The following is a 26,509-nucleotide window of genomic DNA, read 5'->3' as shown; positions in this document are numbered from 1 at the left end:
TTGGGCAAGCTTTAACATACTCAAGAGCATTCGCTTTTATATTTAGTCCTATAGTTTGCTAAAAGGTAAGCTTACAAAAAAGTTACAGGATACTGTTACTAATAGTAACATTTCACAAGCGTAAATACTCTCAAGATCATTTGTTTTTATTTTATATCACAGTCTTCTAGTTCCTTACAAGATTATCCTTATAAGACTCTAATAAGTATAAGTATCCTATAATAGTCTGCAGAAAGATTAAATAGTCCTGAATGATATTTTATCCTATAGTAGTATTTTGTAAGAGAACAAGATATAGTAATACACTAAGCTGAGCTTATTATAAGTTTGCTTTATTAATAGACTTGTTCAAGATTCTTTTAAACGTAATTGTACTTGGTTAGAGCGATACAAGATTAAAAAATCAATTAAGATACTCGATCAATCACTTTACTAGTAATATATTTTAATATGGAGGCGAGTTATCTTGATTTAAACTGATATAAGTGCAAATTTATCTACAATTGTCTTATATCACACTCGATGCAGAGTATTTTCAAAACATGGCGGATATTTGTAATAATTGTACGAATATTATTTTAATAACTAATGTTCTATGAGCTTCTTTTCGAAGCGCATTGTGAATTTAAACAATTTTTGGTAGACATTTACAATAAAAAATAATTCCCCGGCGAGATCACACACTATACATACAGTGTTTACAATACTTAGATTATGTTCCACAATGAACAAATTTCATTAAGTTACAGATAAAATATACTTAATTATGTTTTGTTTTCAAGTATTTATTCTTCTTATCACGTCACCAACCGGCCGATACAACGAAGAAATGTTTATGAATCGTACTTATAACTAATAACTATAAGAACGTTCGTAGTTCATTATAAACAATATTACTCTAATAAGATACTTATGTCAGATACTTGTAAGAGTATTTGTGTTTAAAAATGTGGTTTCTCAGAGCATTATAGAAGAAATTGCGCTTCTGAAAGTGTATTATAAGATCGTTACAAGTAAACAATGCTCCTATAACTGCGCCCATAGGCAGGATTATAGCAATGCATAGGTATCTAATAAGTATAAGTACAAGAATACTATAAGTATCTATTTTGCTAGTTGGGCAGTAGTGAGTGTAAATATACTTCCCTAAAATTGTGTCAAGTAACACAACATAAGGCTATGAAAATAAAAGTTTAGTAGATCATATTATTTTTATTACAAATATTACCAAATAATATCACATTATGGTAAAATAAATATAGGTATATTTCTGCATTGCACATCATAATTATTTGCCTAGAATTAACATTTAACTGATGAATTAACTTTATTTTACATCAAGTTTTATAATTTATAATACTTTTGAAAATCGCTTAGGATGGTATTCCAACTGTCCAATTTCTTTGTCCTATGTGTATTTGCGTCTCACATTTTGCTTAGTGAGAGAGTGAGATGCAATACACATTGGGCCAAGAAATTGGCAAGTGGAATACCAACCTTACATACATCCAATTCAAAGTTTATTATTGGGTTGCGTTTTTGCCGCGTATTGTTCTACCCAAACACAAAAAGAACTTAAGCGATTGCAAACCTTAATTAATGCAAATGAAGTAAGGTCTGCTAATATTTACTTTATCTACCTACGTTTGTATGCACTCCACCTAAAGATATGAATACATATTTTATTCTCTAATATTAGTCAACTATTTAATAACAATATTTAAATATAAATATGTAAATAAATATATTATATGTCTGCAACTTAACTCAGATGGTTGCATGGTGAGATGTTTTTATAGAAAACCAGCGTGCAACCACCTACGAATCGCCGGAGTGAAGTGATATTCAAGGGTCGTCATTCACATTAGAATGATCTTCTTGATGGCGTTAATTAATTAAGGAAGCTTATAGCTGTATATGACAAAATGGGTAATCTGGCTAGCCCATTAAATAGTTGCAGCCATAATATTGCTTTAGCTGAGCTAGTAGTAATAAGGCTCCTATAGATACTAAGTAGACTCACTGGCACAGATGAAATACAAGTTACTTTGTAGCTGCTCGAGTTGGAGAGCTTAATATAGAGGTACATATTGTATACCTTAGCCATTTGTATCGACGCGAAGTTATCGACGCTGGTATTTTGTACAGAATACCTTCGTCACACGCGCTCATACTGACCAACCTATGGATATGACGCATCTGACGCATTCTCTTAGACTCTTTAGGCAAAGGTGGGAAAGGTGGCAGCGATACGCACAAATAGTGTGGCCTTGGCGGTCGTGGAGTTATCTACCGGTACATGGCGACGTCGGGGCTGCGGTAGAAGCACATGTAGGCGTCGGCGAGCAGGCGCTTGGCGGGCGCGGGCAGCTGGCGGTCGCGCGGCGCCGCCGCCAGCAGCGCCCGGGCGCCGTCCTCGCTCAGCCACGCGCCCAGCTCCGGGATGACCGAGCACTCGGGGATGTTGTAGCCGTTGCGCTCGCCTGACAAATCAATACCAAACTTTACAACTTTATTCCAGCCCGAATTCGTTTAGTGACACTCGGAACCTCACGAAAGTCCATTTGATCATGCGGTCAGCCATGGCGTTGAAGAAGCACCAAGGCGCGTCGAGCGTCTGCTCCGCCTTTGCGAAGGCCACGTGGTGTCTCGGTACACAGCAGGCGAACACTTCATATATCGTCAGGTGACAAGCAAAAGTCACTAATTACTAAAAAAATTTAAACAAAAATCGACCTTCTTTTAGTACTAATATGGTTCACTATGGCTATGAACTTGTGGTGGTACTTAGTGAGTTTTGCTTGTCACCTGACGATATACAAGCAGTGCATATAGGTCATTAGGCTTCATAATGCGTAATTCCACTCACTTTAAGCAAGCTAAAACATTGAAAGTGCTATATTGCTAATTAGTCAGAAGCAAGCTGGAGTACACATTTCAAATATGGAATCCCTACTATTCTACATATACCGAAAGAATTGAACGTATTCAACGTAAATTCATTACATTTCTGTGTTTCAAAATTAAATCTCCTTATAGCTCCTCTAACTGTCTATCTATTTGTAAAAGACATCACTTAGTACCACTTCAAAAACGGCGGGAAATAGCTGACATAACTTATTTACTTAGTATCACTACTGGTTTGGTGGATAGTCCTGAACTACTTTCCAATCTCTCTTTTAATACTCCCACTCGTTGTAAAAGGTATTATCCTCCTATTTCCGTAAAATTTTCATCGTCCAAATACAGACAGAATAGTTTCTTGTCGCGTGCGAGTAGAAGATTGTATTTCTGATTGTAGGTGTTTTTAAAATAAGTATTGTCATTTTTGGATTGTACTTAATATGTATTGTAAAAAACTTTTATGTTGTGTGTTGCTGTGTCCGAGCGTCGACGCTTTTCATTTAAGGGGCCGGTATATGACGTTTTCGATTTAGACCTCACTTTGTAACCATAATTTGTTCAATAAATGTTTAATAATTGCATTAAATTACACGTAAATTTGTTCACGAAGAAACCGTGTACCGACTCTTCATGCCATTGTATTTTTAATTTGCTGTTATTCTCTACAAATCGACACTAAAAGTATCAAAAAATCAAAATATGGAGTTCCGTTTGAGACAGAAGCAAAACAATTTTGTCTTTGACAGTAATTGAATTATTGTATGATTCTGAAAGCTAGATAATTCAGCTAGCAATTTATTAGCGATTTATATTTTTACTCACAAAGACAACACAGAAATTCAATCTCAAATGTAAACTTTCGAACAATTTCCATACATTGACGACATCACTCAAAATTCTTCTTCAAGTCAGATGCCCGTTGGGGCTACACCGGAGCACACGTGTACTTCTTCAAATGAAAATGACAGCTTGATTTTCTTGCTTTTGACAATTATATTGACATTAAATCATATACGCACACGAGAAAGTATACCAGTAGATAAATTTTATTTCAAAAAATAGGGTACATAAATATCAGCTCGCGTCTCATTTAAATTTGATTTGCTGTTATAATGGTTGAAAACCGCAGTAAACTATCTTAAAACAATACGATTACAGTCGAATTTAAGTATTATGTTCCTTCAAAACTCGCTTAAAATGAAAAAAGTTTAAAGACTCATCTTTACTGATTGGGATCAATTTTTATTATGCTGGTATAATTTTGCGTCAGTTTAAAAACGTATTTGACTTCTGTACGTCAATGAATTTTGATGACAATTGTAATCTTGTATTATATTATAGAACTTTTATCTTAAAATAATGCCTATTAACAGGAAGAGTTATGTAATTCGTATAAGTAATACCTGAAAGTCTTGTACCTAGATCTGTAATACCATGGATTGCGACGAATAAATGATAATGATTATGCGGTTCGTTCCGTCTATATGTATAATGCGTGTACGTGCTGTTCTCTGAAAATCTTCAAGAAAAAATAACGGCTAGACCAGCACTAAGTTCTAGCGAGTTTTTGCGGCTTTGGAGACCGAGATGAAGCTTACAGGCCAATAGCGCTCTAGTTATTGTTATGTATACCTATGTATCGAATGTTTTATAAATTACCTATAAAAAGCAATGTTTTATTTCGATTAGGTCTACATTTTGTGCATATTGCATATCTGAAGTATTTTCGTACTAAACTTGAAACTTTCGTTGAAACTAAATAAAATAATTATTCCAAATTATGTACAGTCGCCTGCAATTTATGTTACACAACGAAGGCCGCAAAAATATCTGACACGATCTTATTTGTAGAACCATAAGACCATGTCACATATTTTTGCGGCCTTCGAAGAGTAGGTACCGTCATTATCACCAACTTTGCCCGCTTATTTTTTAAAACGAATTTCTCAAAAAACATCACATCATATGACTTTTTTTGCTCAGCACGTCCATTGTGATCAAACGCATCAGTTTATTTGAAAAAAAAAAATATTTTTTATCGTGTTTTTACTCATTTTTTTGCGTTTTAGAGGGCGGGCAAAGATATCCGGGGTTTTCGCCAACATTGCCCACGTCAATTTGGTATTCAAATACAGCTCGTATGATGATGATGTCTAAGGATCACTTAAAGGTTTTGGGCAATCCTACCATTCCCTGTTAATAACTTAGCGATAAGTGTAAAAACTTAAAAATAAATTTGCTGGGCAATGTTGCCTACCCGTTTTTGCCCATTTCCAAATAAGGCTCGCCTAAGCATTTTACAAAGGCTAGGGTTGTCACTTTTGAGAAAATCTGTTACAATAGTTTAATGGCCAAAAATATGATTTTTGTTGTGTTTTTCATTCGTTAACGGGATAAAACATCTAAATAAAGGATAATAAGACAAATTAAATACAGTATATATTTATAAACTTATTTTAGTGTACAAACATAACCTTCTTTTACTTGCGAAGTTGGGTAAATTAGATGAAAGTGTCAACCCTAATCCGTTTTTGGTGGTGGCCAATGTTGGTATAGATGCCAAATTACCGGATTACTTTGCCCACCGCTAAAACTTTTGTGTATTTAGGCCTTTTTAGTTTAAATCTCAATAGACATAATCTATGCTTCATGTGTTATAACTCAAACCCGGAAATATTTGTCAAAGGGTTCTCAATTTTTTCTACTTGCATTCATTATTTATCAATTTTTTGCCCGCCGAAATATACCCTATATTAGACAACTCGCTCAAACTCTAAATTCCCAAGTCAAGTTATGCACAAGTTTGGTATATAGTTTTGTAAGAAATATAACCTATTTTCTACTAAAAATAGCAGGGTGGCCATAACTATTATAATTTTTTCTACATTAACGAATTTGTTTAAAATTGTCGTTTTGGGCAAAGTTTCCCTGGAGGCAAAGTTGGCGCTAATGACGTAACATATTATTGCAGGTGACTGTACATAAATGTTTCGGTGATTTTGAGATTATTTTTCAGGTTAGTTTACTAACAATCAAGTTATGCAGATACCGATTTCGTGAACGTATAAGTAGTAAGGTACCGCTATTGTTTAGCGATACCGATTATTTTTGAAGGCAAAACTATACCGTTGAAATATAAAGATATTAAAATTACAGCAGGGACAACCATTTTTTATAGGTGTACCTAAACCATCATTGGCCGAGCGTTAGCAAAGGTCTCCGTTTTAGCTTGGGCAAAAATGCTTTTTTATGTTCTCCTTTGCAGATCACATTTCTCAACTGATTCTCGTGAAAATTTGTAAGCAGGTTCGATAGAACTATTCTGTTTCGCTTTATCCGCCAAAATGGAATTGCCACCCTGCTGAAACTTTATTTATTTAAATTCCTATTGAATGGATTTTGCACCTTATGAAAAACCGTATAGAGTAGTAAATAACATTTTACATCTGACTTAATGACATCTTGTTTTATTCGCTTTAATTGTACAAAACGCGTATCTCGACAAAGCAATATTAGGTAGTAAAACAGTCAACAATCAAATTAATTAAATAGGTAAGTACGTCACGTGTGGCATGAACAGACAAGGAAAGCAAGATTAAATGCATTGTTTCTCTTTCATCTTTCAATGGAACGCTTTTACCCTCAAAGGAGGCTGGTCAATACTAAACTAAAAGTCCAATCTTAAAAAAAACATGATGGGTCACTGACCTGTCCCAGTAAAGTGAGGTAGTGTGCGTGCAGTGCGCTTGTGTGTGAAATGGGGTAAATTGACAGAATCTGAAATTTTACCCACCGCTACTGTCGCCTTAAGTAAACTTGAATGTAATAATCTGTAGCTACATGTGTGATCCTGTAATTGGCTTTCCATCTCTTATTCATTAGGGATACTCTGTATAGATAGATAGCTGTTGGATCTCCAAAACATACATACATACATACATCACTGGCTCAGTGACCCAAAGAGGATCTTGGCCTCTGACACAAGAGAGCGCCACTCTGCCCTATTCTGCGCCACTTCACGCCAGTTGGGTATTCCGAGGGCGGACAGGTCTTTTTGGGCTTCGTCACTCCAGCGGTATCTGGGACGCCCCGACGGACGTTTTCCGCCCGGGTGCCCCACATACGCTCTTCTCACAGCACGATCCTCCCCCATCCTCTCCAGGTGACCGAGCCAGCGGAGTCGTGTGGCTTTGATCTCGCCAATTATATTGGGCATCGCAACAAGCTCCTCTAGCTCCCTATTTTTCCTTCGCCTCCAAGTCCCATCTTCCTCTCTGATAGGCCCCAGAATCTTCCGCCAGATTTTCCTCTCCGCCACTAAGAGCTTGCTCTCTTCTTTCTGAGTCAGCGTCCAAGCTTCACACCCATACATCAAAATTGGTCTAATTACAGTCTTGTAGACTCGAATCTTGGTCGGTCTACTGATCAGCTTGGACACTAAGACTCCAAAACATAAATAAATAAATATACTCCTTACCCTTGCGGTCGGCCATGGAGTCAAAGAAGCACCAAGGCGCTTCGAGCGCCTGCCCCGCCTTGATGAAGGCCACGTAGTGTCTCGGTGCACAGCAGGCGAACACCATGTATACTCCTTACCCTTGCGGTCGGCCATGGAGTCAAAGAAGAACCAAGGCGCGTCGAGCGCCTGCCCCGCCTTGACGAAGGCCACGTAGTGTCTCGGTGCACAGCAGGCGAACACCATGTAGACTCCTTACCCTTGCGGTCGGCCATGGAGTCGGAGAAGCACCAAGGCGCGTCGAGCGCCTGCCCTGCCTTGACGAAGGCCACGTAGTGTCTCGGTGCACAGCAGGCGAACACTTCATGTATACTCCTTACCCTTGCGGTCGGCCATGGAGTCGAAGAAGCACCAAGGCGCGTCGAGCGCCTGCCTCGCCTTGACGAAGGCCACGTAGTGTCTCGGTGCACAGCAGGCGAACACTTCATGTATACTCCTTACCCTTGCGGTCAGCCATGGAGTCGAAGAAGCACCAAGGCGCGTCGAGCGCCTGCCCCGCCTTGACGAAGGCCACGTAGTGTCTCGGTGCACAGCAGGCGAACACCATGTAGACTCCTTACCCTTGCGGTCGGCCATGGAGTAGCAGAAGCACCAAGGCGCGTCGAGCGCCTGCCCCGCCTTGACGAAGGCCACGTAGTATCTCGGTGCACAGCAGGCGAACACCATGTAGACTCCTTACCCTTGCGGTCGGCCATGTAGTCGAAGAAGCACCAAGGCGCGTCGAGCGCCTGCCCCGCCTTGAGGAAGGCCACGTAGTGTCTCGGTGCACAGCAGGCAAACACTTCATGTATACTCCTTACCCTTGCGGTCGGCCAGGGAGTCGAAGAAGCACCAAGGCGCGTCGAGCGCCTGCCCCGCCTTGACGAAGGCCACGTAGTGTCTCGGTGCACAGCAGGCGAACACTTCATGTATACTCCTTACCCTTGCGGTCAGCCATGGAGTCGAAGAAGCACCAAGGCGCCTCGAGCGCCTGCCCCGCCTTGACGAAGGCCACGTAGTGTCTCGGTGCACAGCAGGCGAACACCATGTATACTCCTTACCCTTGCGGTCGGCCATGGAGTCGGAGAAGCACCAAGGCGCGTCGAGCGCCTGCCCCGCTTTGACGAAGGCCACGTAGTGTTTCGGTGCACAGCAGGCGAACACCATGTAGACTCCTTACCCTTGCGGTCGGCCATGGAGTAGGAGAAGCACCAAGGCGCGTCGAGCGCCTGCCCCGCCTTGACGAAGGCCACGTAGTATCTCGGTGCACAGCAGGCGAACACCATGTAGACTCGTTACCCTTGCGGTCGGCCATGGAGTCGAAGAAGCACCAAGGCGCGTCGAGCGCCTGCCCCGCCTTGACGAAGGCCACGTAGTGTCTCGGTGCACTGCAGGCGAACACCATGTATAGTCCTTACCCTTGCGGTCAGCCATGGAGTCGAAGAAGCACCAAGGCGCGTCGAGCGCCTGCCCCGCCTTGACGAAGGCCACGTAGTGTCTCGGTGCACAGCAGGCGAACACCATGTAGACTCCTTACCCTTGCGGTCGGCCATGGAGTAGGAGAAGCACCAAGGCGCGTCGAGCGCCTGCCCCGCCTTGACGAAGGCCACGTAGTATCTCGGTGCACAGCAGGCGAACACCATGTAGACTCGTTACCCTTGCGGTCGGCCATGGAGTCGAAGAAGCACCAAGGCGCGTCGAGCGCCTGCCCCGCCTTGACGAAGGCCACGTAGTGTCTCGGTGCACAGCAGGCGAACACCATGTAGACTCCTTACCCTTGCGGTCGGCCATGGAGTCGGAGAAGCACCAAGGCGCGTCGAGCGCCTGCCCCGCCTTGACGAAGGCCACGTAGTATCTCGGTGCACAGCAGGCGAACACCATGTAGACTCCTTACCCTTGCGGTCGGCCATGGAGTCGAAGAAGCACCAAGGCGCGTCGAGCGCCTGCCCCGCCTTGACGAAGGCCACGTAGTGGCTGGTCTCGATGCACAGCACTGCGAACAGCTCCATGTAGACGCGCGGCGCTGGTGCGCCCTCCAGCACGCTCGCCCACTCTTCTGGCACCAGCAAAGGCGTTGCCTAAACATAAAAACGTTAATACATGTAATGTCAGTTGTAGATACAACAAATTGCGAAGAGGTCCAAAAATTTAGGGAAAAAATTAGAATTTGAAATTAGAAGAAATGGTGATAAAATACGACTTTTACCATCTCATAATACAGAAAAGAAGTCAGAGAAGAAGAAGACATCGTCATTGCGTGACGAAACGCCTTTTTATCTGAATAAACATTAACAATAAAAAGTGAAAGGTCGCTCTAAAAAATGTGATAATATTCCGATTTTTTTCTTCAATTGGAAATCAGTAGGTGGGTTGCATGCTGCACTCCCAGTGCGCCAGGGTGCCGCACGCGTCGAGTAGTGCCGTCAGTACACACACACACACAGTACCTTGTGGTGCGGGCGCTGGGCGTGCGCGAGCCGCAGACACGCGGCGCACAGCGCGCCCGCCTCCAGCGAGCCGCCGCGCACTCCCAGCGCGCCAGGCCAGGGTGCCGCACGCGTCGAGTAGTGCCGTCAGTACACACACACACACACACAGTACCTTGTGGTGCGGGCGCTGGGCGTGCGCGAGCCGCAGACACGCGGCGCACAGCGCGCCCGCCTCCAGCGAGCCGCCGCGCACTCCCAGCGCGCCAGGCCAGGGTGCCGCACGCGTCGAGTAGTGCCGTCAGTACACACACACACACACACAGTACCTTGTGGTGCGGGCGCTGGGCGTGCGCGAGCCGCAGACACGCGGCGCACAGCGCGCCCGCCTCCAGCGAGCCGCCGCGCACTCCCAGCGCGCCAGGCCAGGGTGCCGCACGCGTCGAGTAGTGCCGTCAGTACACACACACACACACACAGTACCTTGTGGTGCGGGCGCTGGGCGTGCGCGAGCCGCAGACACGCGGCGCACAGCGCGCCCGCCTCCAGCGAGCCGCCGCGCACTCCCAGCGCGCCAGGCCAGGGTGCCGCACGCGTCGAGTAGTGCCGTCAGTACACACACACACACAGTACCTTGTGGTGCGGGCGCTGGGCGTGCGCGAGCCGCAGACACGCGGCGCACAGCGCGCCCGCCTCCAGCGAGCCGCCGCGCACTCCCAGCGCGCCAGGCCAGGGTGCCGCACGCGTCGAGTAGTGCCGTCAGTACACACACACACACACACAGTACCTTGTGGTGCGGGCGCTGGGCGTGCGCGAGCCGCAGACACGCGGCGCACAGCGCGCCCGCCTCCAGCGAGCCGCCGCGCACTCCCAGCGCGCCAGGCCAGGGTGCCGCACGCGTCGAGTAGTGCCGTCAGTACACACACACACACAGTACCTTGTGGTGCGGGCGCTGGGCGTGCGCGAGCCGCAGACACGCGGCGCACAGCGCGCCCGCCTCCAGCGAGCCGCCGCGCACTCCCAGCGCGCCAGGCCAGGGTGCCGCACGCGTCGAGTAGTGCCGTCAGTACACACACACACACAGTACCTTGTGGTGCGGGCGCTGGGCGTGCGCGAGCCGCAGACACGCGGCGCACAGCGCGCCCGCCTCCAGCGAGCCGCCGCGCACTCCCAGCGCGCCAGGCCAGGGTGCCGCACGCGTCGAGTAGTGCCGTCAGTACACACACACACAGTACCTTGTGGTGCGGGCGCTGGGCGTGCGCGAGCCGCAGACACGCGGCGCACAGCGCGCCCGCCTCCAGCGAGCCGCCGCGCACTCCCAGCGCGCCAGGCCAGGGTGCCGCACGCGTCGAGTAGTGCCGTCAGTACACACACACACACAGTACCTTGTGGAGCGGGCGCTGGGCGTGCGCGAGCCGCAGACACGCGGCGCACAGCGCGCTCGCCTCCAGCGAGCCGCCGCGCACTCCCAGCGCGCCAGGCCAGGGTGCCGCACGCGTCGAGTAGTGCCGTCAGTACACACACACACACAGTACCTTGTGGTGCGGGCGCTGGGCGTGCGCGAGCCGCAGACACGCGGCGCACAGCGCGCCCGCCTCCAGCGAGCCGCCGCGCACTCCCAGCGCGCCAGGCCAGGGTGCCGCACGCGTCGAGTAGTGCCGTCAGTACACATACACACACACACAGTACCTTGTGGTGCGGGCGCTGGGCGTGCGCGAGCCGCAGACACGCGGCGCACAGCGCGCCCGCCTCCAGCGAGCCGCCGCGCACTCCCAGCGCGCCAGGCCAGGGTGCCGCACGCGTCGAGTAGTGCCGTCAGTACATACACACACACACACACAGTACCTTGTGGTGCGGGCGCTGGGCGTGCGCGAGCCGCAGACACGCGGCGCACAGCGCGCCCGCCTCCAGCGAGCCGCCGCGCACTCCCAGCGCGCCAGGCCAGGGTGCCGCACGCGTCGAGTAGTGCCGTCAGTACACACACACACACACACAGTACCTTGTGGTGCGGGCGCTGGGCGTGCGCGAGCCGCAGACACGCGGCGCACAGCGCGCCCGCCTCCAGCGAGCCGCCGCGCACTCCCAGCGCGCCAGGCCAGGGTGCCGCTCGCGTCGAGTAGTGCCGTCAGTACACACACACACACACACACAGTACCTTGTGGTGCGGGCGCTGGGCGTGCGCGAGCCGCAGACACGCGGCGCACAGCGCGCCCGCCTCCAGCGAGCCGCCGCGCACTCCCAGCGCGCCAGGCCAGGGTGCCGCACGCGTCGAGTAGTGCCGTCAGTACACACACACACACACAGTACCTTGTGGTGCGGGCGCTGGGCGTGCGCGAGCCGCAGACACGCGGCGCACAGCGCGCCCGCCTCCAGCGAGCCGCCGCGCACTCCCAGCGCGCCAGGCCAGGGTGCCGCACGCGTCGAGTAGTGCCGTCAGTACACACACACACACACACACAGTACCTTGTGGTGCGGGCGCTGGGCGTGCGCGAGCCGCAGACACGCGGCGCACAGCGCGCCCGCCTCCAGCGAGCCGCCGCGCACTCCCAGCGCGCCAGGCCAGGGTGCCGCACGCGTCGAGTAGTGCCGTCAGTACACACACACACACACACACACACAGTACCTTGTGGTGCGGGCGCTGGGCGTGCGCGAGCCGCAGACACGCGGCGCACAGCGCGCCCGCCTCCAGCGAGCCGCCGCGCACTCCCAGCGCGCCAGGCCAGGGTGCCGCACGCGTCGAGTAGTGCCGTCAGTACACACACACACACACACAGTACCTTGTGGTGCGGGCGCTGGGCGTGCGCGAGCCGCAGACACGCGGCGCACAGCGCGCCCGCCTCCAGCGAGCCGCCGCGCACTCCCAGCGCGCCAGGCCAGGGTGCCGCACGCGTCGAGTAGTGCCGTCAGTACACACACACACACACACAGTACCTTGTGGTGCGGGCGCTGGGCGTGCGCGAGCCGCAGACACGCGGCGCACAGCGCGCCCGCCTCCAGCGAGCCGCCGCGCACTCCCAGCGCGCCAGGCCAGGGTGCCGCACGCGTCGAGTAGTGCCGTCAGTACACACACACACACACACAGTACCTTGTGGTGCGGGCGCTGGGCGTGCGCGAGCCGCAGACACGCGGCGCACAGCGCGCCCGCCTCCAGCGAGCCGCCGCGCACTCCCAGCGCGCCAGGCCAGGGTGCCGCACGCGTCGAGTAGTGCCGTCAGTACACACACACACACACACAGTACCTTGTGGTGCGGGCGCTGGGCGTGCGCGAGCCGCAGACACGCGGCGCACAGCGCGCCCGCCTCCAGCGAGCCGCCGCGCACTCCCAGCGCGCCAGGCCAGGGTGCCGCACGCGTCGAGTAGTGCCGTCAGTACACACACACACAGAACCTTGTGGTGCGGGCGCTGGGCGTGCGCGAGCCGCAGACACGCGGCGCACAGCGCGCCCGCCTCCAGCGAGCCGCCGCGCACTCCCAGCGCGCCAGGCCAGGGTGCCGCACGCGTCGAGTAGTGCCGTCAGTACACACACACACACACACAGTACCTTGTGGTGCGGGCGCTGGGCGTGCGCGAGCCGCAGACACGCGGCGCACAGCGCGCCCGCCTCCAGCGAGCCGCCGCGCACTCCCAGCGCGCCAGGCCAGGGTGCCGCACGCGTCGAGTAGTGCCGTCAGTACACACACACACACAGTACCTTGTGGTGCGGGCGCTGGGCGTGCGCGAGCCGCAGACACGCGGCGCACAGCGCGCCCGCCTCCAGCGAGCCGCCGCGCACTCCCAGCGCGCCAGGCCAGGGTGCCGCACGCGTCGAGTAGTGCCGTCAGTACACACACACACACACACAGTACCTTGTGGTGCGGGCGCTGGGCGTGCGCGAGCCGCAGACACGCGGCGCACAGCGCGCCCGCCTCCAGCGAGCCGCCGCGCACTCCCAGCGCGCCAGGCCAGGGTGCCGCACGCGTCGAGTAGTGCCGTCAGTACACACACACACACACACAGTACCTTGTGGTGCGGGCGCTGGGCGTGCGCGAGCCGCAGACACGCGGCGCACAGCGCGCCCGCCTCCAGCGAGCCGCCGCGCACTCCCAGCGCGCCAGGCCAGGGTGCCGCACGCGTCGAGTAGTGCCGTCAGTACACACACACACACACACACAGTACCTTGTGGTGCGGGCGCTGGGCGTGCGCGAGCCGCAGACACGCGGCGCACAGCGCGCCCGCCTCCAGCGAGCCGCCGCGCACTCCCAGCGCGCCAGGCCAGGGTGCCGCACGCGTCGAGTAGTGCCGTCAGTACACACACACACACACACAGTACCTTGTGGTGCGGGCGCTGGGCGTGCGCGAGCCGCAGACACGCGGCGCACAGCGCGCCCGCCTCCAGCGAGCCGCCGCGCACTCCCAGCGCGCCAGGTCAGGGTGCCGCACGCGTCGAGTAGTGCCGTCAGTACACACACACACACACACAGTACCTTGTGGTGCGGGCGCTGGGCGTGCGCGAGCCGCAGACACGCGGCGCACAGCGCGCCCGCCTCCAGCGAGCCGCCGCGCACTCCCAGCGCGCCAGGCCAGGGTGCCGCACGCGTCGAGTAGTGCCGTCAGTACACACACACACACACACAGTACCTTGTGGTGCGGGCGCTGGGCGTGCGCGAGCCGCAGACACGCGGCGCACAGCGCGCCCGCCTCCAGCGAGCCGCCGCGCACTCCCAGCGCGCCAGGCCAGGGTGCCGCACGCGTCGAGTAGTGCCGTCAGTACACACACACACACACACAGTACCTTGTGGTGCGGGCGCTGGGCGTGCGCGAGCCGCAGACACGCGGCGCACAGCGCGCCCGCCTCCAGCGAGCCGCCGCGCACTCCCAGCGCGCCAGGCCAGGGTGCCGCACGGGTCGAGTAGTGCCGTCAGTACACACACACACACAGTACCTTGTGGTGCGGGCGCTGGGCGTGCGCGAGCCGCAGACACGCGGCGCACAGCGCGCCCGCCTCCAGCGAGCCGCCGCGCACTCCCAGCGCGCCAGGCCAGGGTGCCGCACGCGTCGAGTAGTGCCGTCAGTACACACACACACACACACAGTACCTTGTGGTGCGGGCGCTGGGCGTGCGCGAGCCGCAGACACGCGGCGCACAGCGCGCCCGCCTCCAGCGAGCCGCCGCGCACTCCCAGCGCGCCAGGCCAGGGTGCCGCACGCGTCGAGTAGTGCCGTCAGTACACACACACAGTACCTTGTGGTGCGGGCGCTGGGCGTGCGCGAGCCGCAGACACGCGGCGCACAGCGCGCCCGCCTCCAGCGAGCCGCCGCGCACTCCCAGCGCGCCAGGCCAGGGTGCCGCACGCGTCGAGTAGTGCCGTCAGTACACACACACACACAGTACCTTGTGGTGCGGGCGCTGGGCGTGCGCGAGCCGCAGACACGCGGCGCACAGCGCGCCCGCCTCCAGCGAGCCGCCGCGCACTCCCAGCGCGCCAGGCCAGGGTGCCGCACGCGTCGAGTAGTGCCGTCAGTACACACACACACACACACAGTACCTTGTGGTGCGGGCGCTGGGCGTGCGCGAGCCGCAGACACGCGGCGCACAGCGCGCCCGCCTCCAGCGAGCCGCCGCGCACTCCCAGCGCGCCAGGCCAGGGTGCCGCACGCGTCGAGTAGTGCCGTCAGTACACACACACACACAGTACCTTGTGGTGCGGGCGCTGGGCGTGCGCGAGCCGCAGACACGCGGCGCACAGCGCGCCCGCCTCCAGCGAGCCGCCGCGCACTCCCAGCGCGCCAGGCCAGGGTGCCGCACGCATCGAGTAGTGCCGTCAGTACACACACACACACACACAGTACCTTGTGGTGCGGGCGCTGGGCGTGCGCGAGCCGCAGACACGCGGCGCACAGCGCGCCCGCCTCCAGCGAGCCGCCGCGCACTCCCAGCGCGCCAGGCCAGGGTGCCGCACGCGTCGAGTAGTGCCGTCAGTACACACACACACACACACACACACAGTACCTTGTGGTGCGGGCGCTGGGCGTGCGCGAGCCGCAGACACGCGGCGCACAGCGCGCCCGCCTCCAGCGAGCCGCCGCGCACTCCCAGCGCGCCAGGTCAGGGTGCCGCACGCGTCGAGTAGTGCCGTCAGTACACACACACACAGTACCTTGTGGTGCGGGCGCTGGGCGTGCGCGAGCCGCAGACACGCGGCGCACAGCGCGCCCGCCTCCAGCGAGCCGCCGCGCACTCCCAGCGCGCCAGGCCAGGGTGCCGCACGCGTCGAGTAGTGCCGTCAGTACACACACACACACACACACAGTACCTTGTGGTGCGGGCGCTGGGCGTGCGCGAGCCGCAGACACGCGGCGCACAGCGCGCCCGCCTCCAGCGAGCCGCCGCGCACTCCCAGCGCGCCAGGCCAGGGTGCCGCACGCGTCGAGTAGTGCCGTCAGTACACACACACACACACACACACACAGTACCTTGTGGTGCGGGCGCTGGGCGTGCGCGAGCCGCAGACACGCGGCGCACAGCGCGCCCGCCTCCAGCGAGCCGCCGCGCACTCCCAGCGCGCCAGGCCAGGGTGCCGCACGCGTCGAGTAGTGCCGTCAGTACACACACACACACACACACACACAGTACCTTGTGGTGCGGGCGCTGGGCGTGCGCGAGCCGCAGACACGCGGCGCACAGCGCGCCCGCCTCCAGCGAGCCGCCGCGCACTCCCAGCGCGCCAGGCCAGGGTGCCGCACGCGTCGAGTAGTGCCGTCAGTACACACACACACACACACACACACAGTACCTTGTGGTGCGGGCGCTGGGCGTGCGCGAGCCGCAGACACGCGGCGCACAGCGCGCCCGCCTCCAGCGAGCCGCCGCGCACTCCCAGCGCGCCAGGCCAGGGTGCCGCACGCGTCGAGTAGTGCCGTCAGTACACACACACACACACACACAGTACCTTGTGGTGCGGGCGCTGGGCGTGCGCGAGCCGCAGACACGCGGCGCACAGCGCGCCCGCCTCCAGCGAGCCGCCGCGCACTCCCAGCGCGCCAGGCCAGGGTGCCGCACGCGTCGAGTAGTGCCGTCAGTACACACACACACACACACACACACAGTACCTTGTGGTGCGGGCGCTGGGCGTGCGCGAGCCGCAGACACGCGGCGCACAGCGCGCCCGCCTCCAGCGAGCCGCCGCGCACTCCCAGCGCGCCAGGCCAGGGTGCCGCACGCGTCGAGTAGTGCCGTCAGTACACACACACACACACACACACACAGTACCTTGTGGTGCGGGCGCTGGGCGTGCGCGAGCCGCAGACACGCGGCGCACAGCGCGCCCGCCTCCAGCGAGCCGCCGCGCACTCCCAGCGCGCCAGGCCAGGGTGCCGCACGCGTCGAGTAGTGCCGTCAGTACACACACACACACACACACAGTACCTTGTGGTGCGGGCGCTGGGCGTGCGCGAGCCGCAGACACGCGGCGCACAGCGCGCCCGCCTCCAGCGAGCCGCCGCGCACTCCCAGCGCGCCAGGCCAGGGTGCCGCACGCGTCGAGTAGTGCCGTCAGTACACACACACACAGTACCTTGTGGTGCGGGCGCTGGGCGTGCGCGAGCCGCAGACACGCGGCGCACAGCGCGCCCGCCTCCAGCGAGCCGCCGCGCGCGCACGCCGCGCACTCCCAGCGCGCCAGGCCGCCGCACACCGTGCACTGCCGGGGCACTGCGGGATAATGTCACTCAGAAAATAAACATTAAAAGATTGTGCCACGGTACTCATCTGATGGCTCCTCTACACGATGGGCCAACGCCGGCCACTCCAAGGGACGCATTTATGCGTTAGAGGGAGCAAGTGATATTGCTATCTCATTCTACCGCATTGCTGCGTCCCTTGGAGTGGCCGGCGTTGGCCCATCGTGTAGAGGAGCCATGAACCATATCTGTGTCTGAACCCTGCGAGTCTGACTTGCATATGCCGGTTTTCATTTATTACTGAGTCAGTAATACCTACTAACGAAATCTTTTTATTTTTATGCTAACCAAATGATTTAAGCCTTTATAAGGCAGAGGGAATATATTTCCCACCTGATTTTGAACTTTATTTTAAAGTGATAGAGTTCAATTTTGCATAATTCCTGACACCCTTATGCCTTATAAAGGGAGATCAGCAGCACTCCGTCTGTTAAATATGTACTAGACCTAAATGACTGATTTTAATTGATAATCAATTTTAATATCTACCAACGGATCAAAAACTTATATTCTGATAAATATTATGTATAAACTTACAGCCTTCAATGAGATCCGTTACGTCAAGCAGTGGTGAAGGCAGCACTCGTTGGTACAATTTGTATTGCTTGCCAAAGCGTGGCATTTGAATTATAAACGCAGCTGGTACCTGAAACAATTTCATAATTACGTCCGAAATTAAATAACGTAAACGATTTCTGAAAAGTTCAATATATTTAAGCAATTCCAAAAGATTAGGTCCATATTTAACTAATCGAATACTTTATGTTCTAAGCTAAAACGTTAAGTATTAATTGCAGTATCAACTCACCTCAATAATATTCACACGGGAGGGAGAATGACTTGTTTTAAATAACTGTTGAAAATTTGAACAGATAACAGAAATCCCTGCCCTGAGGAGTATTGCTTCTGGAAGTGTTCCGCTCGCAGGGACAGCAGTTAAGCGCCACCATTTAGACTTTAAGCTATAAAACATTAAGTTCAAATTGCATTACCAACCCACCTCACTAAGCTTTACACCGGAGGTAGCGAACGACTGCTCTAACAACTGTTGAACGGTAGGCAACGTGATCTGCTCGTCCTTTTCTACGAACAGCTGATAACAAAAAGCCTCCTGTCCTGAGGATAGCTTTAGGAATGGTTCCGCTCTCAGTAACTGAGCGACAAGGCCGTTTAGGAACTCTTCTGGGTCCTGTAATACGAAAGGAAAACAAACATTGATGATTAATCACGGAGGTGTATACATAAGTCTCATAATTTTGAGAGAGGCAAAGGAATGAAAATGAACGTATACACAATGTATTGTTGTGTGCCTGGCATTTTTCTATATATCCTATAATTAACAGTCACCTATAATATAATACTTATTTATAAGTCGAATCTTAGCCACACGACCAACTAGAATCGACGAACTTATAACAACGTCACTCAGCAGAGAATTATAAAATTCCCATATGAAATTTTTTTGTGAATGTTTTGACGGAGGACAACACAACAGACCTGAGGGCCTACCGCGAACACCGAAGTTCATAAATTGCGGGATCGTTCTCTGTCACTCTAATTACGCCTTAATTAGAGTAAAAGAAAAATATGCTCGCAATTTGCGAACATGATGCTACAGTTCACTACTTCTTCGCTACTGGGGTCACCGACCTTCTCCTCGGAGGTGAGGCCGGGCACGTCGGAAAGACGCTCGAGCAGCGTGCGCAGGCGCATGACGCGGTCGGCGCGCACGTAGCCGTGCCGCCGCAGCGGGTTCACTACTTCCTCGCGTAGGACGCGCTGAACCTCCAAGTAGTGTGGCGAGTCCTGTTCAAACGGATGATTGGTTCAGGATCAGAAAAAAACATGCATTATGGCTCTTAGATACCTGAATTTATACAGATATCTATTGTTACTGCAATTAAGTCACGTCACAAACTAACCTAGTGCTTTTGTTAAATGTCACGGGAGATAAGAGGCTTTAACTTTAATTACCTTTAATTAATAATAGTTCAAAGAAGTGCACATATATATCATTGAAAATATTAAATGAATTACCTCCGGCTCCGGCGGACGGTACAGCAGCGCGTCGAAGACACTCGTGAACGTGAACATGGCGAAGAGCGTGGCGTCCAAGTAGCACGAGTTGTGGTGGCCCTGGATGCCGCGGTTCTTGCCCGCCAGCTCGCCCAGCGAGCTCAGCGGCGGCACCACGCCCGTCACCAGTGGGCACTCTGGCTGCAATATCATGTTTGCATACTTATATTTGCTTATATATAAGAGAAAATGGCAAAAGACAGTGGTTGTAGGTCACACGAGTTGTGGTGGCCCAGAATGCCGCAGTTCTTGTCCGCCAGTTCGCCCAGCGAGCTCAGCGGCGGCACTACGCCCGTCACCAGCGGGCAACAGGGGCGTCGACAACTTTTTCGATTGGCAACTTCGGAGCCGCCTTCGGAGTGATAAACCGTACGACAATGACGAGCACAGTCTGCTTATGTGGGCGACCGAGTCTGAGCGCGCTGTGCTGAACCGCGCATCGCGGCGACACAGAGGTAGCGGCACGGGGAGCGCTCGCCCTAGAGCACACGAGAACAGCAGCGCTGAATCACGCATGCCTAGGCCGCATACGCTTTGCTCCAAATCAACGCCCGCTGTCGCCGTGTCTACACAAGATCCGTCTATGCTATGTATACCTGGTCGAGATGCGGATCCGAGTCAGAGCGAGCCGTGTCGGGTGGCGGCGTATCACGGAAGCGCGCATCGCGGCGACAGAGTGGCAGCGGCACGAACAGCGCTCGCCCTGGAGCGCACGAGAACAGCCGCGCTGAACCGCGCGTGCCGTCGCCGAGCCCGCACACGCTTTGCTCCAACTCCACACCCGCTGTCGCTGTGTCTACATACATTTATGGATACAATGGTTAAGTTTACAAAAACCGCGGTGCAAAGATATATCCTAGATTTGAGGGTACCGCGATGGGAAACTCAGAGTCTTATTTATTTATATTTATTATATTCGAGCGCCTTCTGACCAATCAAGTATTTTCCTTCTCGTGATGACTTGTTCAATGTCGAGTCTGTATTCTTTCTATTTGCATAAACAGGACTCAACAACACACAACTTCGTAAACGCTTAAAGTTACAAACAGACAACTTTTATACTTTTATAAATAGAACTGGTGTAGAATTTGCACTCGCTATAAATTGTTAAAATTTACGTTATTTTAGAATTGCTTCCATTAATGCTTACCATCAATAATCCCGATCCACCTGACCACTCCATAATACTGCTGATCCACATCTGTAGCAACCTCTACTAGAGACCCCACCCCTATGTCTTCCTGTAAGTGTAGGGGTGAAGGTCTTTGCGCGGGAACCGCCCTCGGAGACCCGAGCACTGGCGAATCATACAACTCCTCGGGTCCATCTCCGCTGCACACATCTGCACACAAAAATAGGTACTTACAATGTCTCATACCTATATGATGATGTGAACAAGTACCTATTCAGAGTGCATGCTTGGAGTTAGAAAACCAATTTATTTCCTCACTGTATCTTCGTCCTCTAGAAAACCTAGGCAACGAGTTTATTTTATTTTAAGTAAATAAAAATCTGGTGATATCGCTTCGAGCTTATTTGCATAAAATACCTAAACATTCCGTAAACATATTCCGGGGTACCTAATGATTCTCCGATAAACTTTTAGCAGATCATCGATTCGCCGACAACGATTCGCCGAACATCGTTTCGCAGAGTCATTTATTTGTCAATGTAACTTCTGGTCAACTAACGTTACGTAGACTCTTGGTTCACATACCGTTCAGTTTGCTTCTGTGTAAATTCGCAGAACTATTATTGGACGATTTCCATTTGGCAGAGTAATCGTTTCGTTTAAGCAATGTTTAGTCGAATAACGTTTCACATTTTACATATAAGTCGTTATTTTCGAAAGAAAAGAATGAAATAAAATATTATAATTTTTTAAGTAAATGCGTTAAGTATATGTACCTATATAAAGTTACAAAGAAGTTAGCGAATATGTAGTGTCAAACTCGTGGTAAGGCTACAGTTGCACTTCATGACATTGGTGGATTTCAGGAGGAAATGCTTGAGTTACTTTAGTAAATACCGTAATCATAATACACATGCCTTTAAAAATTGAGGGGTCAATTCCTCATGGATTACAACATCAGATCAGAACCAAAATTATTATGGGAATACCTCGCAGGTAACTTTTTTCAAACAAAAAAAGAATAACTCAAAGTGGGTGCTGGAGTAATCGCTAAACATACTACTTTAAAAAAATCATCATCATTATCATCAACAATCATCATTATCAGGTGCATTTCATCAATAATTGAAATCTCACCTTTTTTTTTTTTTTTAGCTTTAGAAAGAAGGTAAGCGACGTTGACATGTCTTTTAATTGAAAAACGCTTTTTAAAAATCAGTAACTAAGTATTACTTATGAAAGTAGAAGAATATAAATGATCGTATTAGATTCGTGAATGTTACATATTTGCCATGACTTATTTTTAAAAAGAGTTTTTCAATTAAAAGACACGTAAAGATTGTTTACCTTTTTTCTAATGCTAAAAAAACGAACATTCAATATTAATGCCAAATGAACATTCGACCTATTGTGTTTCGACCAATGGTTTCTCGGGTAATTATGACAGTTACTAAATTATTATTCTACGAATAGTAAATATGCGTATCAATGTTCTGCTTATTGACTACTCTCGCAAACGACAATTATGCGTAACGAGATTCGGCGAATCGTTACTCTGCCAAACAACCCGTCTGCGAATCGTTGTCGGCGAAACAAAAATCGGCGTATTTTTTTTCGGAATATCAATAGGGCACCCATATTCCGCCTTGACAGATACCCTGGCACTGGCAGCGCTTTGGTAGGTATGTTTCAAGCCCGACCCATTAGAGATTACCAGGGACAGATTAGAGATTACACGCACAATGAGGTAAAACACAGGTAGAACACGCGAATAAATGTAGGTTTTCAGAAAAAGGTCACTGACCTCTTGAACAAATGCATCATAATTGTTTAAACAGTTTAACAGTAAACACACCTTCAATACCCTCGTCATATGCTAGCACACATAAAGGTATTTCATCATAAGAGAGCTCCTGTACATAAGGATACGACATCGTCGGCACTGCGCGCCAGCCGGCCGGTCGCGCGTCGCACACTACTATGTTTATAATTAGAAACTAGGAAAGCTAAAATTGGAGTAACTTTGCGATCAGTGCTGTAGAGGAGGCGTTATGGACTAGTTTTATCAAGTGTTAGTGAGTTTGTTTATTTCAAGTGTCAGTGGGAACAATAGAAAGTTATTTATTTTATTCTATATTAAAATGGTAGGTAAAAATAAATAAATGTTCAGTAGTGGATCATAAATATCATAATTAAATCATAAGTAAATAGATATTGCATATAAATAACCACATAAGGAAGGTGAACAACAGAGCAATGTCATGTGAATGTCTAATCAGTTTAATTAGATGCACCTTATTCTGATAAACTTATTTTATTACTTATAGAATTACAAGCTAGATAATTTTTAGATTTACAAACTAGATCATTTTTGAGAGTTGCAATATAGACATAGTTTTATAATTTTCTCACCAACAAGAATTCCAGTTTCAATTTTCTTTGGCTCATGCACCATTTTGCTTTTTGGCCGTTCCTCAGAACTTGTAGATGCAGTATTTGCAGTTGTGGGTTTAATTCTTCTTTTTTCTGGAGCCAGGTGATTAATGATATTTACAGACTTCACTCGTTCATGTGGGGATGAATGCTGCATAGTGCGTCTGCTAGGCACTGACCCATACTCAGGGTGCTCTGGTGGCCGAGGTGCAGGGGGCCAACTACCCCCAATCAAGTCATACAAATCCAGCTAAAAGTAAAATAGTGATTGTGCTTAAATAATACTATGACAGAATGATAGAACACTTAAAAGCCAGACATTTAGTTATTGAATGCAAGAAAAAAAGTGCATCAAGATATTAACATATCCAATGTATATGTTAGTAAATAAATTAAAAAGTTTGTGTTGTTAATACAGTTTTATACATTTTATGTCTCTACTGCTTAACTTAGATGGTTTGTGAAAAGTTAGTATATCTTATTTAACACTTTCGCAACCAGGCAAAATTTCAAACAATACCCCAGAAACCGAGAGTACTCGCTAGTCGGGCAACGACGTGCAACTCAATGCCGCACGCCGCGAACCCGCTAGTCGGGCAAGCGGCGGACGCTCAGGGCTGTGCCAAGTAACTTTCGTATAAGTACGTGGATAAAATTAAATCTGCTGTGTCATCTGTTTAGCCTCCCCGTTTTATCAATTATCACAATGCATTCAGTGGGGCAGTAGGAAATGAATAAAATCACACAAAGCCAAATCATCAACAGGCAAAACCACAAAGTCCAGTAAGAAAGCAGAAATCACAGTTGTCCAAAAAACAAGCCGAGTCGTCAAAATGAAAATTAACACAACACAGCAACGTCCGAAGCACATCACAAACCATTACGGAATGGCTCCGATTGCAATTTTACACCGAGACCGGGTTGAAAAAAAACCCGGGTCGCAAACTTCAAATAGATAAGGGATGGTAAACAACATCTCCAGGGTTAAGTGTATGATCACAGTAACTACATTCTTTTGTCAAAGAAGTTGCGACTTTATTGTATGTGTACGAACGTACTAATTATCGTAACTATTCAAAGCTACTTGTTACGTTTTGCTTCCACGCAGTTGCAGTGCAGTGCTGTTTTATGATGACTGACCTATTGTCTTTTTCTGAGAACTGCCGTGCCGCTTAGAAGTTATTAGAATGTTGTTAGGTACTTAGTTGAATTTCTTGGTTTATTTTTCTCCGAATTTTGTTTCACAAAAATCATCCTATGAGTACTCATGAAATAGATGTATACCTATACTTACTAAATATTCGTAAACACAAATTAGGTTGTACGATTTACGAAAATTCTAACTCCTATTGATACATACCCGTGTATGCAATTTCACGTAACCAACTAATAAGAATTTTTATTTTGTAATCGCATTAGGTAAAGTAAATAAATATACAAAGTGAAGTAATAAAATATAATAATCAACTGTACCAACTTTTCGACCACATAATAATCAGAAGACTTACAATTTTTTCTGTTAGTGGCAGTGGCAGCCCTGAGGTAGTGAAGATGCAATGCTTGCCCGCCTGTCGGGCACTTCGGCGTCGCGTGTAGGTTTATAGCTCTTGCCCGACTAGCGGGTATGCCGGCATCTGAGTAAAGTTTACGAGTGCCCGAGAGTCGGGTACGCGGTGTCGAATGTGTTAACAAACATTCTCAACAAGGCTACTTTATTAGTATGTATACAAAAAAACCTTGAGACCCATAATTATTTAGAACTGGTGACTTTGCAAAATACTAGTATGGTTATGGTTATGTTATGCTGAGTAGATAAAAATTATAGCCCACTTAGTCTCAAACTATGCTACCCTCCACAAGAAAACCACCATACAGATTCCATATGAACCAACCATCTCAGTTAAGGAATTGGCAGTTGTAAGACAACCAATGGCTAATTCTACTTTTTTAGGTTTTTGTAACAGTATTTTTTTTAAGTTATGTTAGCTCATGCAAATTTTATGGCATAAGACATTAGGTACTTTTTCCAGTAATAATATATTTAATAAAAAAAAGAGACTGGTGTTATTACAAATATTTGGCCACAACCACATGTTCTTAAATGCAAATAATGCAAATAATCATGTTAGGAAAATAAATTCTTTGTTTTAACCTTATCTTCGGAGGTCCTTGTGTTTTGGCTTTCCTGGGGAAATTGATCACTCATCCCGGTGTATCAAGTAGATAATAATATATTGTAGTCCATGGTTTATAGAAATGATATTAAAATGACTAAAATCGTTGCTGCCAATGGATCTATAGCGTAAAAAAAGTCTATAGTACAAACCTAACTGGCTATAATAATTAGGTAATCCTATACTTAGGCCTCGTCGGCGATGGCGGGATAACTTTCACTCCTTCTTGAGAGGCTGGCCAGATATTGCACTAAATAGAGACGAGTGGAGGAAGAGGGGGGAGGCCTTTGCCCAGCAGTGGGACACAGTGGGCTCTGAATAATATATACTTATGTACAAATGAACAAGAAAGGTAATCTGATCAAATAACTCCAAAAACGAAACAATCATTGTTAAAATATACACACCTGCAACCTGCAAATAATATTGGAATTTGTTGGTGATCTTAATCTCACAAACATTACAGTTTAAGATTAAATTGTTTACTTCCACAGCCTTAATTAGGTATTAAATCGAATAATACATACCTATGCCAACGAAATTGATGATTAAGGTAATCCAATTATGTTGAAAATTACTTACTGCACATAAAAATGCATAGAATATGAATTGTTGAAAATGTAGTGTTGATGTTGAAACTTTTTTTTTATAATGATTAATGAGCATATTAGAGGGCTGTTAACAACAGATGATAATACGGAATAATATATTTTCTTATTATTTTTTATAAAAGACCAAGTTATATATACATATCAAATAATTTTTTTGATTATCTCATTAATTAACATTTTAATTTGACTTTATTTAAGAAGAAGATACGGCAGAAATACAACGATTAAAAAACTAAAAGGTAATAAGAATAAAATTAAAGCTACCTCTGCAAAAACATAGTTTAAGTCACTTTGACTTTTGTCACAGTTGTCAAAACAATGGTTGAAACGTTTTTAAGTTTTTTTGTGATCCGAAACTTACATTGTGTTCATGTTACATTATTTTTGTTTTATTATATAAAAGGTATTTAAATCAAACAATTTATGTAACATTTTACTGATCATACTATTTTAATTGCCAAAAGAAAATAAAATGTAGGAATAATACTAAATAAGTCTGAAACATTCAGCGAAATTGAACCCACAGATATTGAACCATA

At 49.7% G+C, this 26,509-nt stretch overlaps 1 protein-coding gene across 1 annotated transcript; it reads right to left on the bottom strand.

Annotated features, from left to right (window-relative positions):
* Positions 1 to 1,176: 1,176 nt before the first annotated feature.
* Positions 1,177 to 25,978, bottom strand: LOC134790577 (ubiquitin carboxyl-terminal hydrolase CYLD). The gene is made up of 12 exons (XM_063761425.1): positions 25,887 to 25,978; positions 25,338 to 25,480; positions 23,165 to 23,435; positions 20,771 to 20,962; positions 20,217 to 20,416; positions 19,582 to 19,761; positions 19,195 to 19,350; positions 18,545 to 18,733; positions 18,082 to 18,190; positions 17,379 to 17,515; positions 9,294 to 9,477; positions 1,177 to 2,483 (listed from the first exon to the last, which is right to left on the bottom strand). The coding sequence occupies exons 2-12, from the start codon at positions 25,389 to 25,391 to the stop codon at positions 2,290 to 2,292; spliced, it is 1,866 nt and encodes a 621-aa protein (XP_063617495.1). The 5' UTR covers positions 25,392 to 25,480; positions 25,887 to 25,978; the 3' UTR covers positions 1,177 to 2,289.
* Positions 25,979 to 26,509: the final 531 nt, after the last annotated feature.

Source organism: Cydia splendana, chromosome 5, assembly GCF_910591565.1.
Source record: "Cydia splendana chromosome 5, ilCydSple1.2, whole genome shotgun sequence".
Classification (NCBI taxonomy): domain Eukaryota; kingdom Metazoa; phylum Arthropoda; class Insecta; order Lepidoptera; family Tortricidae; genus Cydia; species Cydia splendana.
The sequence above is the reverse complement of the archived record's forward strand: the minus strand, read 5'-3'. Positions and strand labels throughout refer to the sequence as shown.

Coding starts and splice junctions, on each gene's coding strand:
- LOC134790577 (XM_063761425.1), bottom strand. CDS start 25,391: ATGAGTGATCAATTTCCCCAGGAAAGCCAAAACACAAGGACCTCCGAA. Junction 23,436..25,337: donor CAAGGACCTCCGAAGATAAG/GTTAAAACAAAG, acceptor TTTTACTTTTAG/CTGGATTTGTATGACTTGAT. Junction 20,417..20,770: donor GTGGATCGGGATTATTGATG/GTAAGCATTAAT, acceptor AAATGTATGTAG/ACACAGCGACAGCGGGTGTG.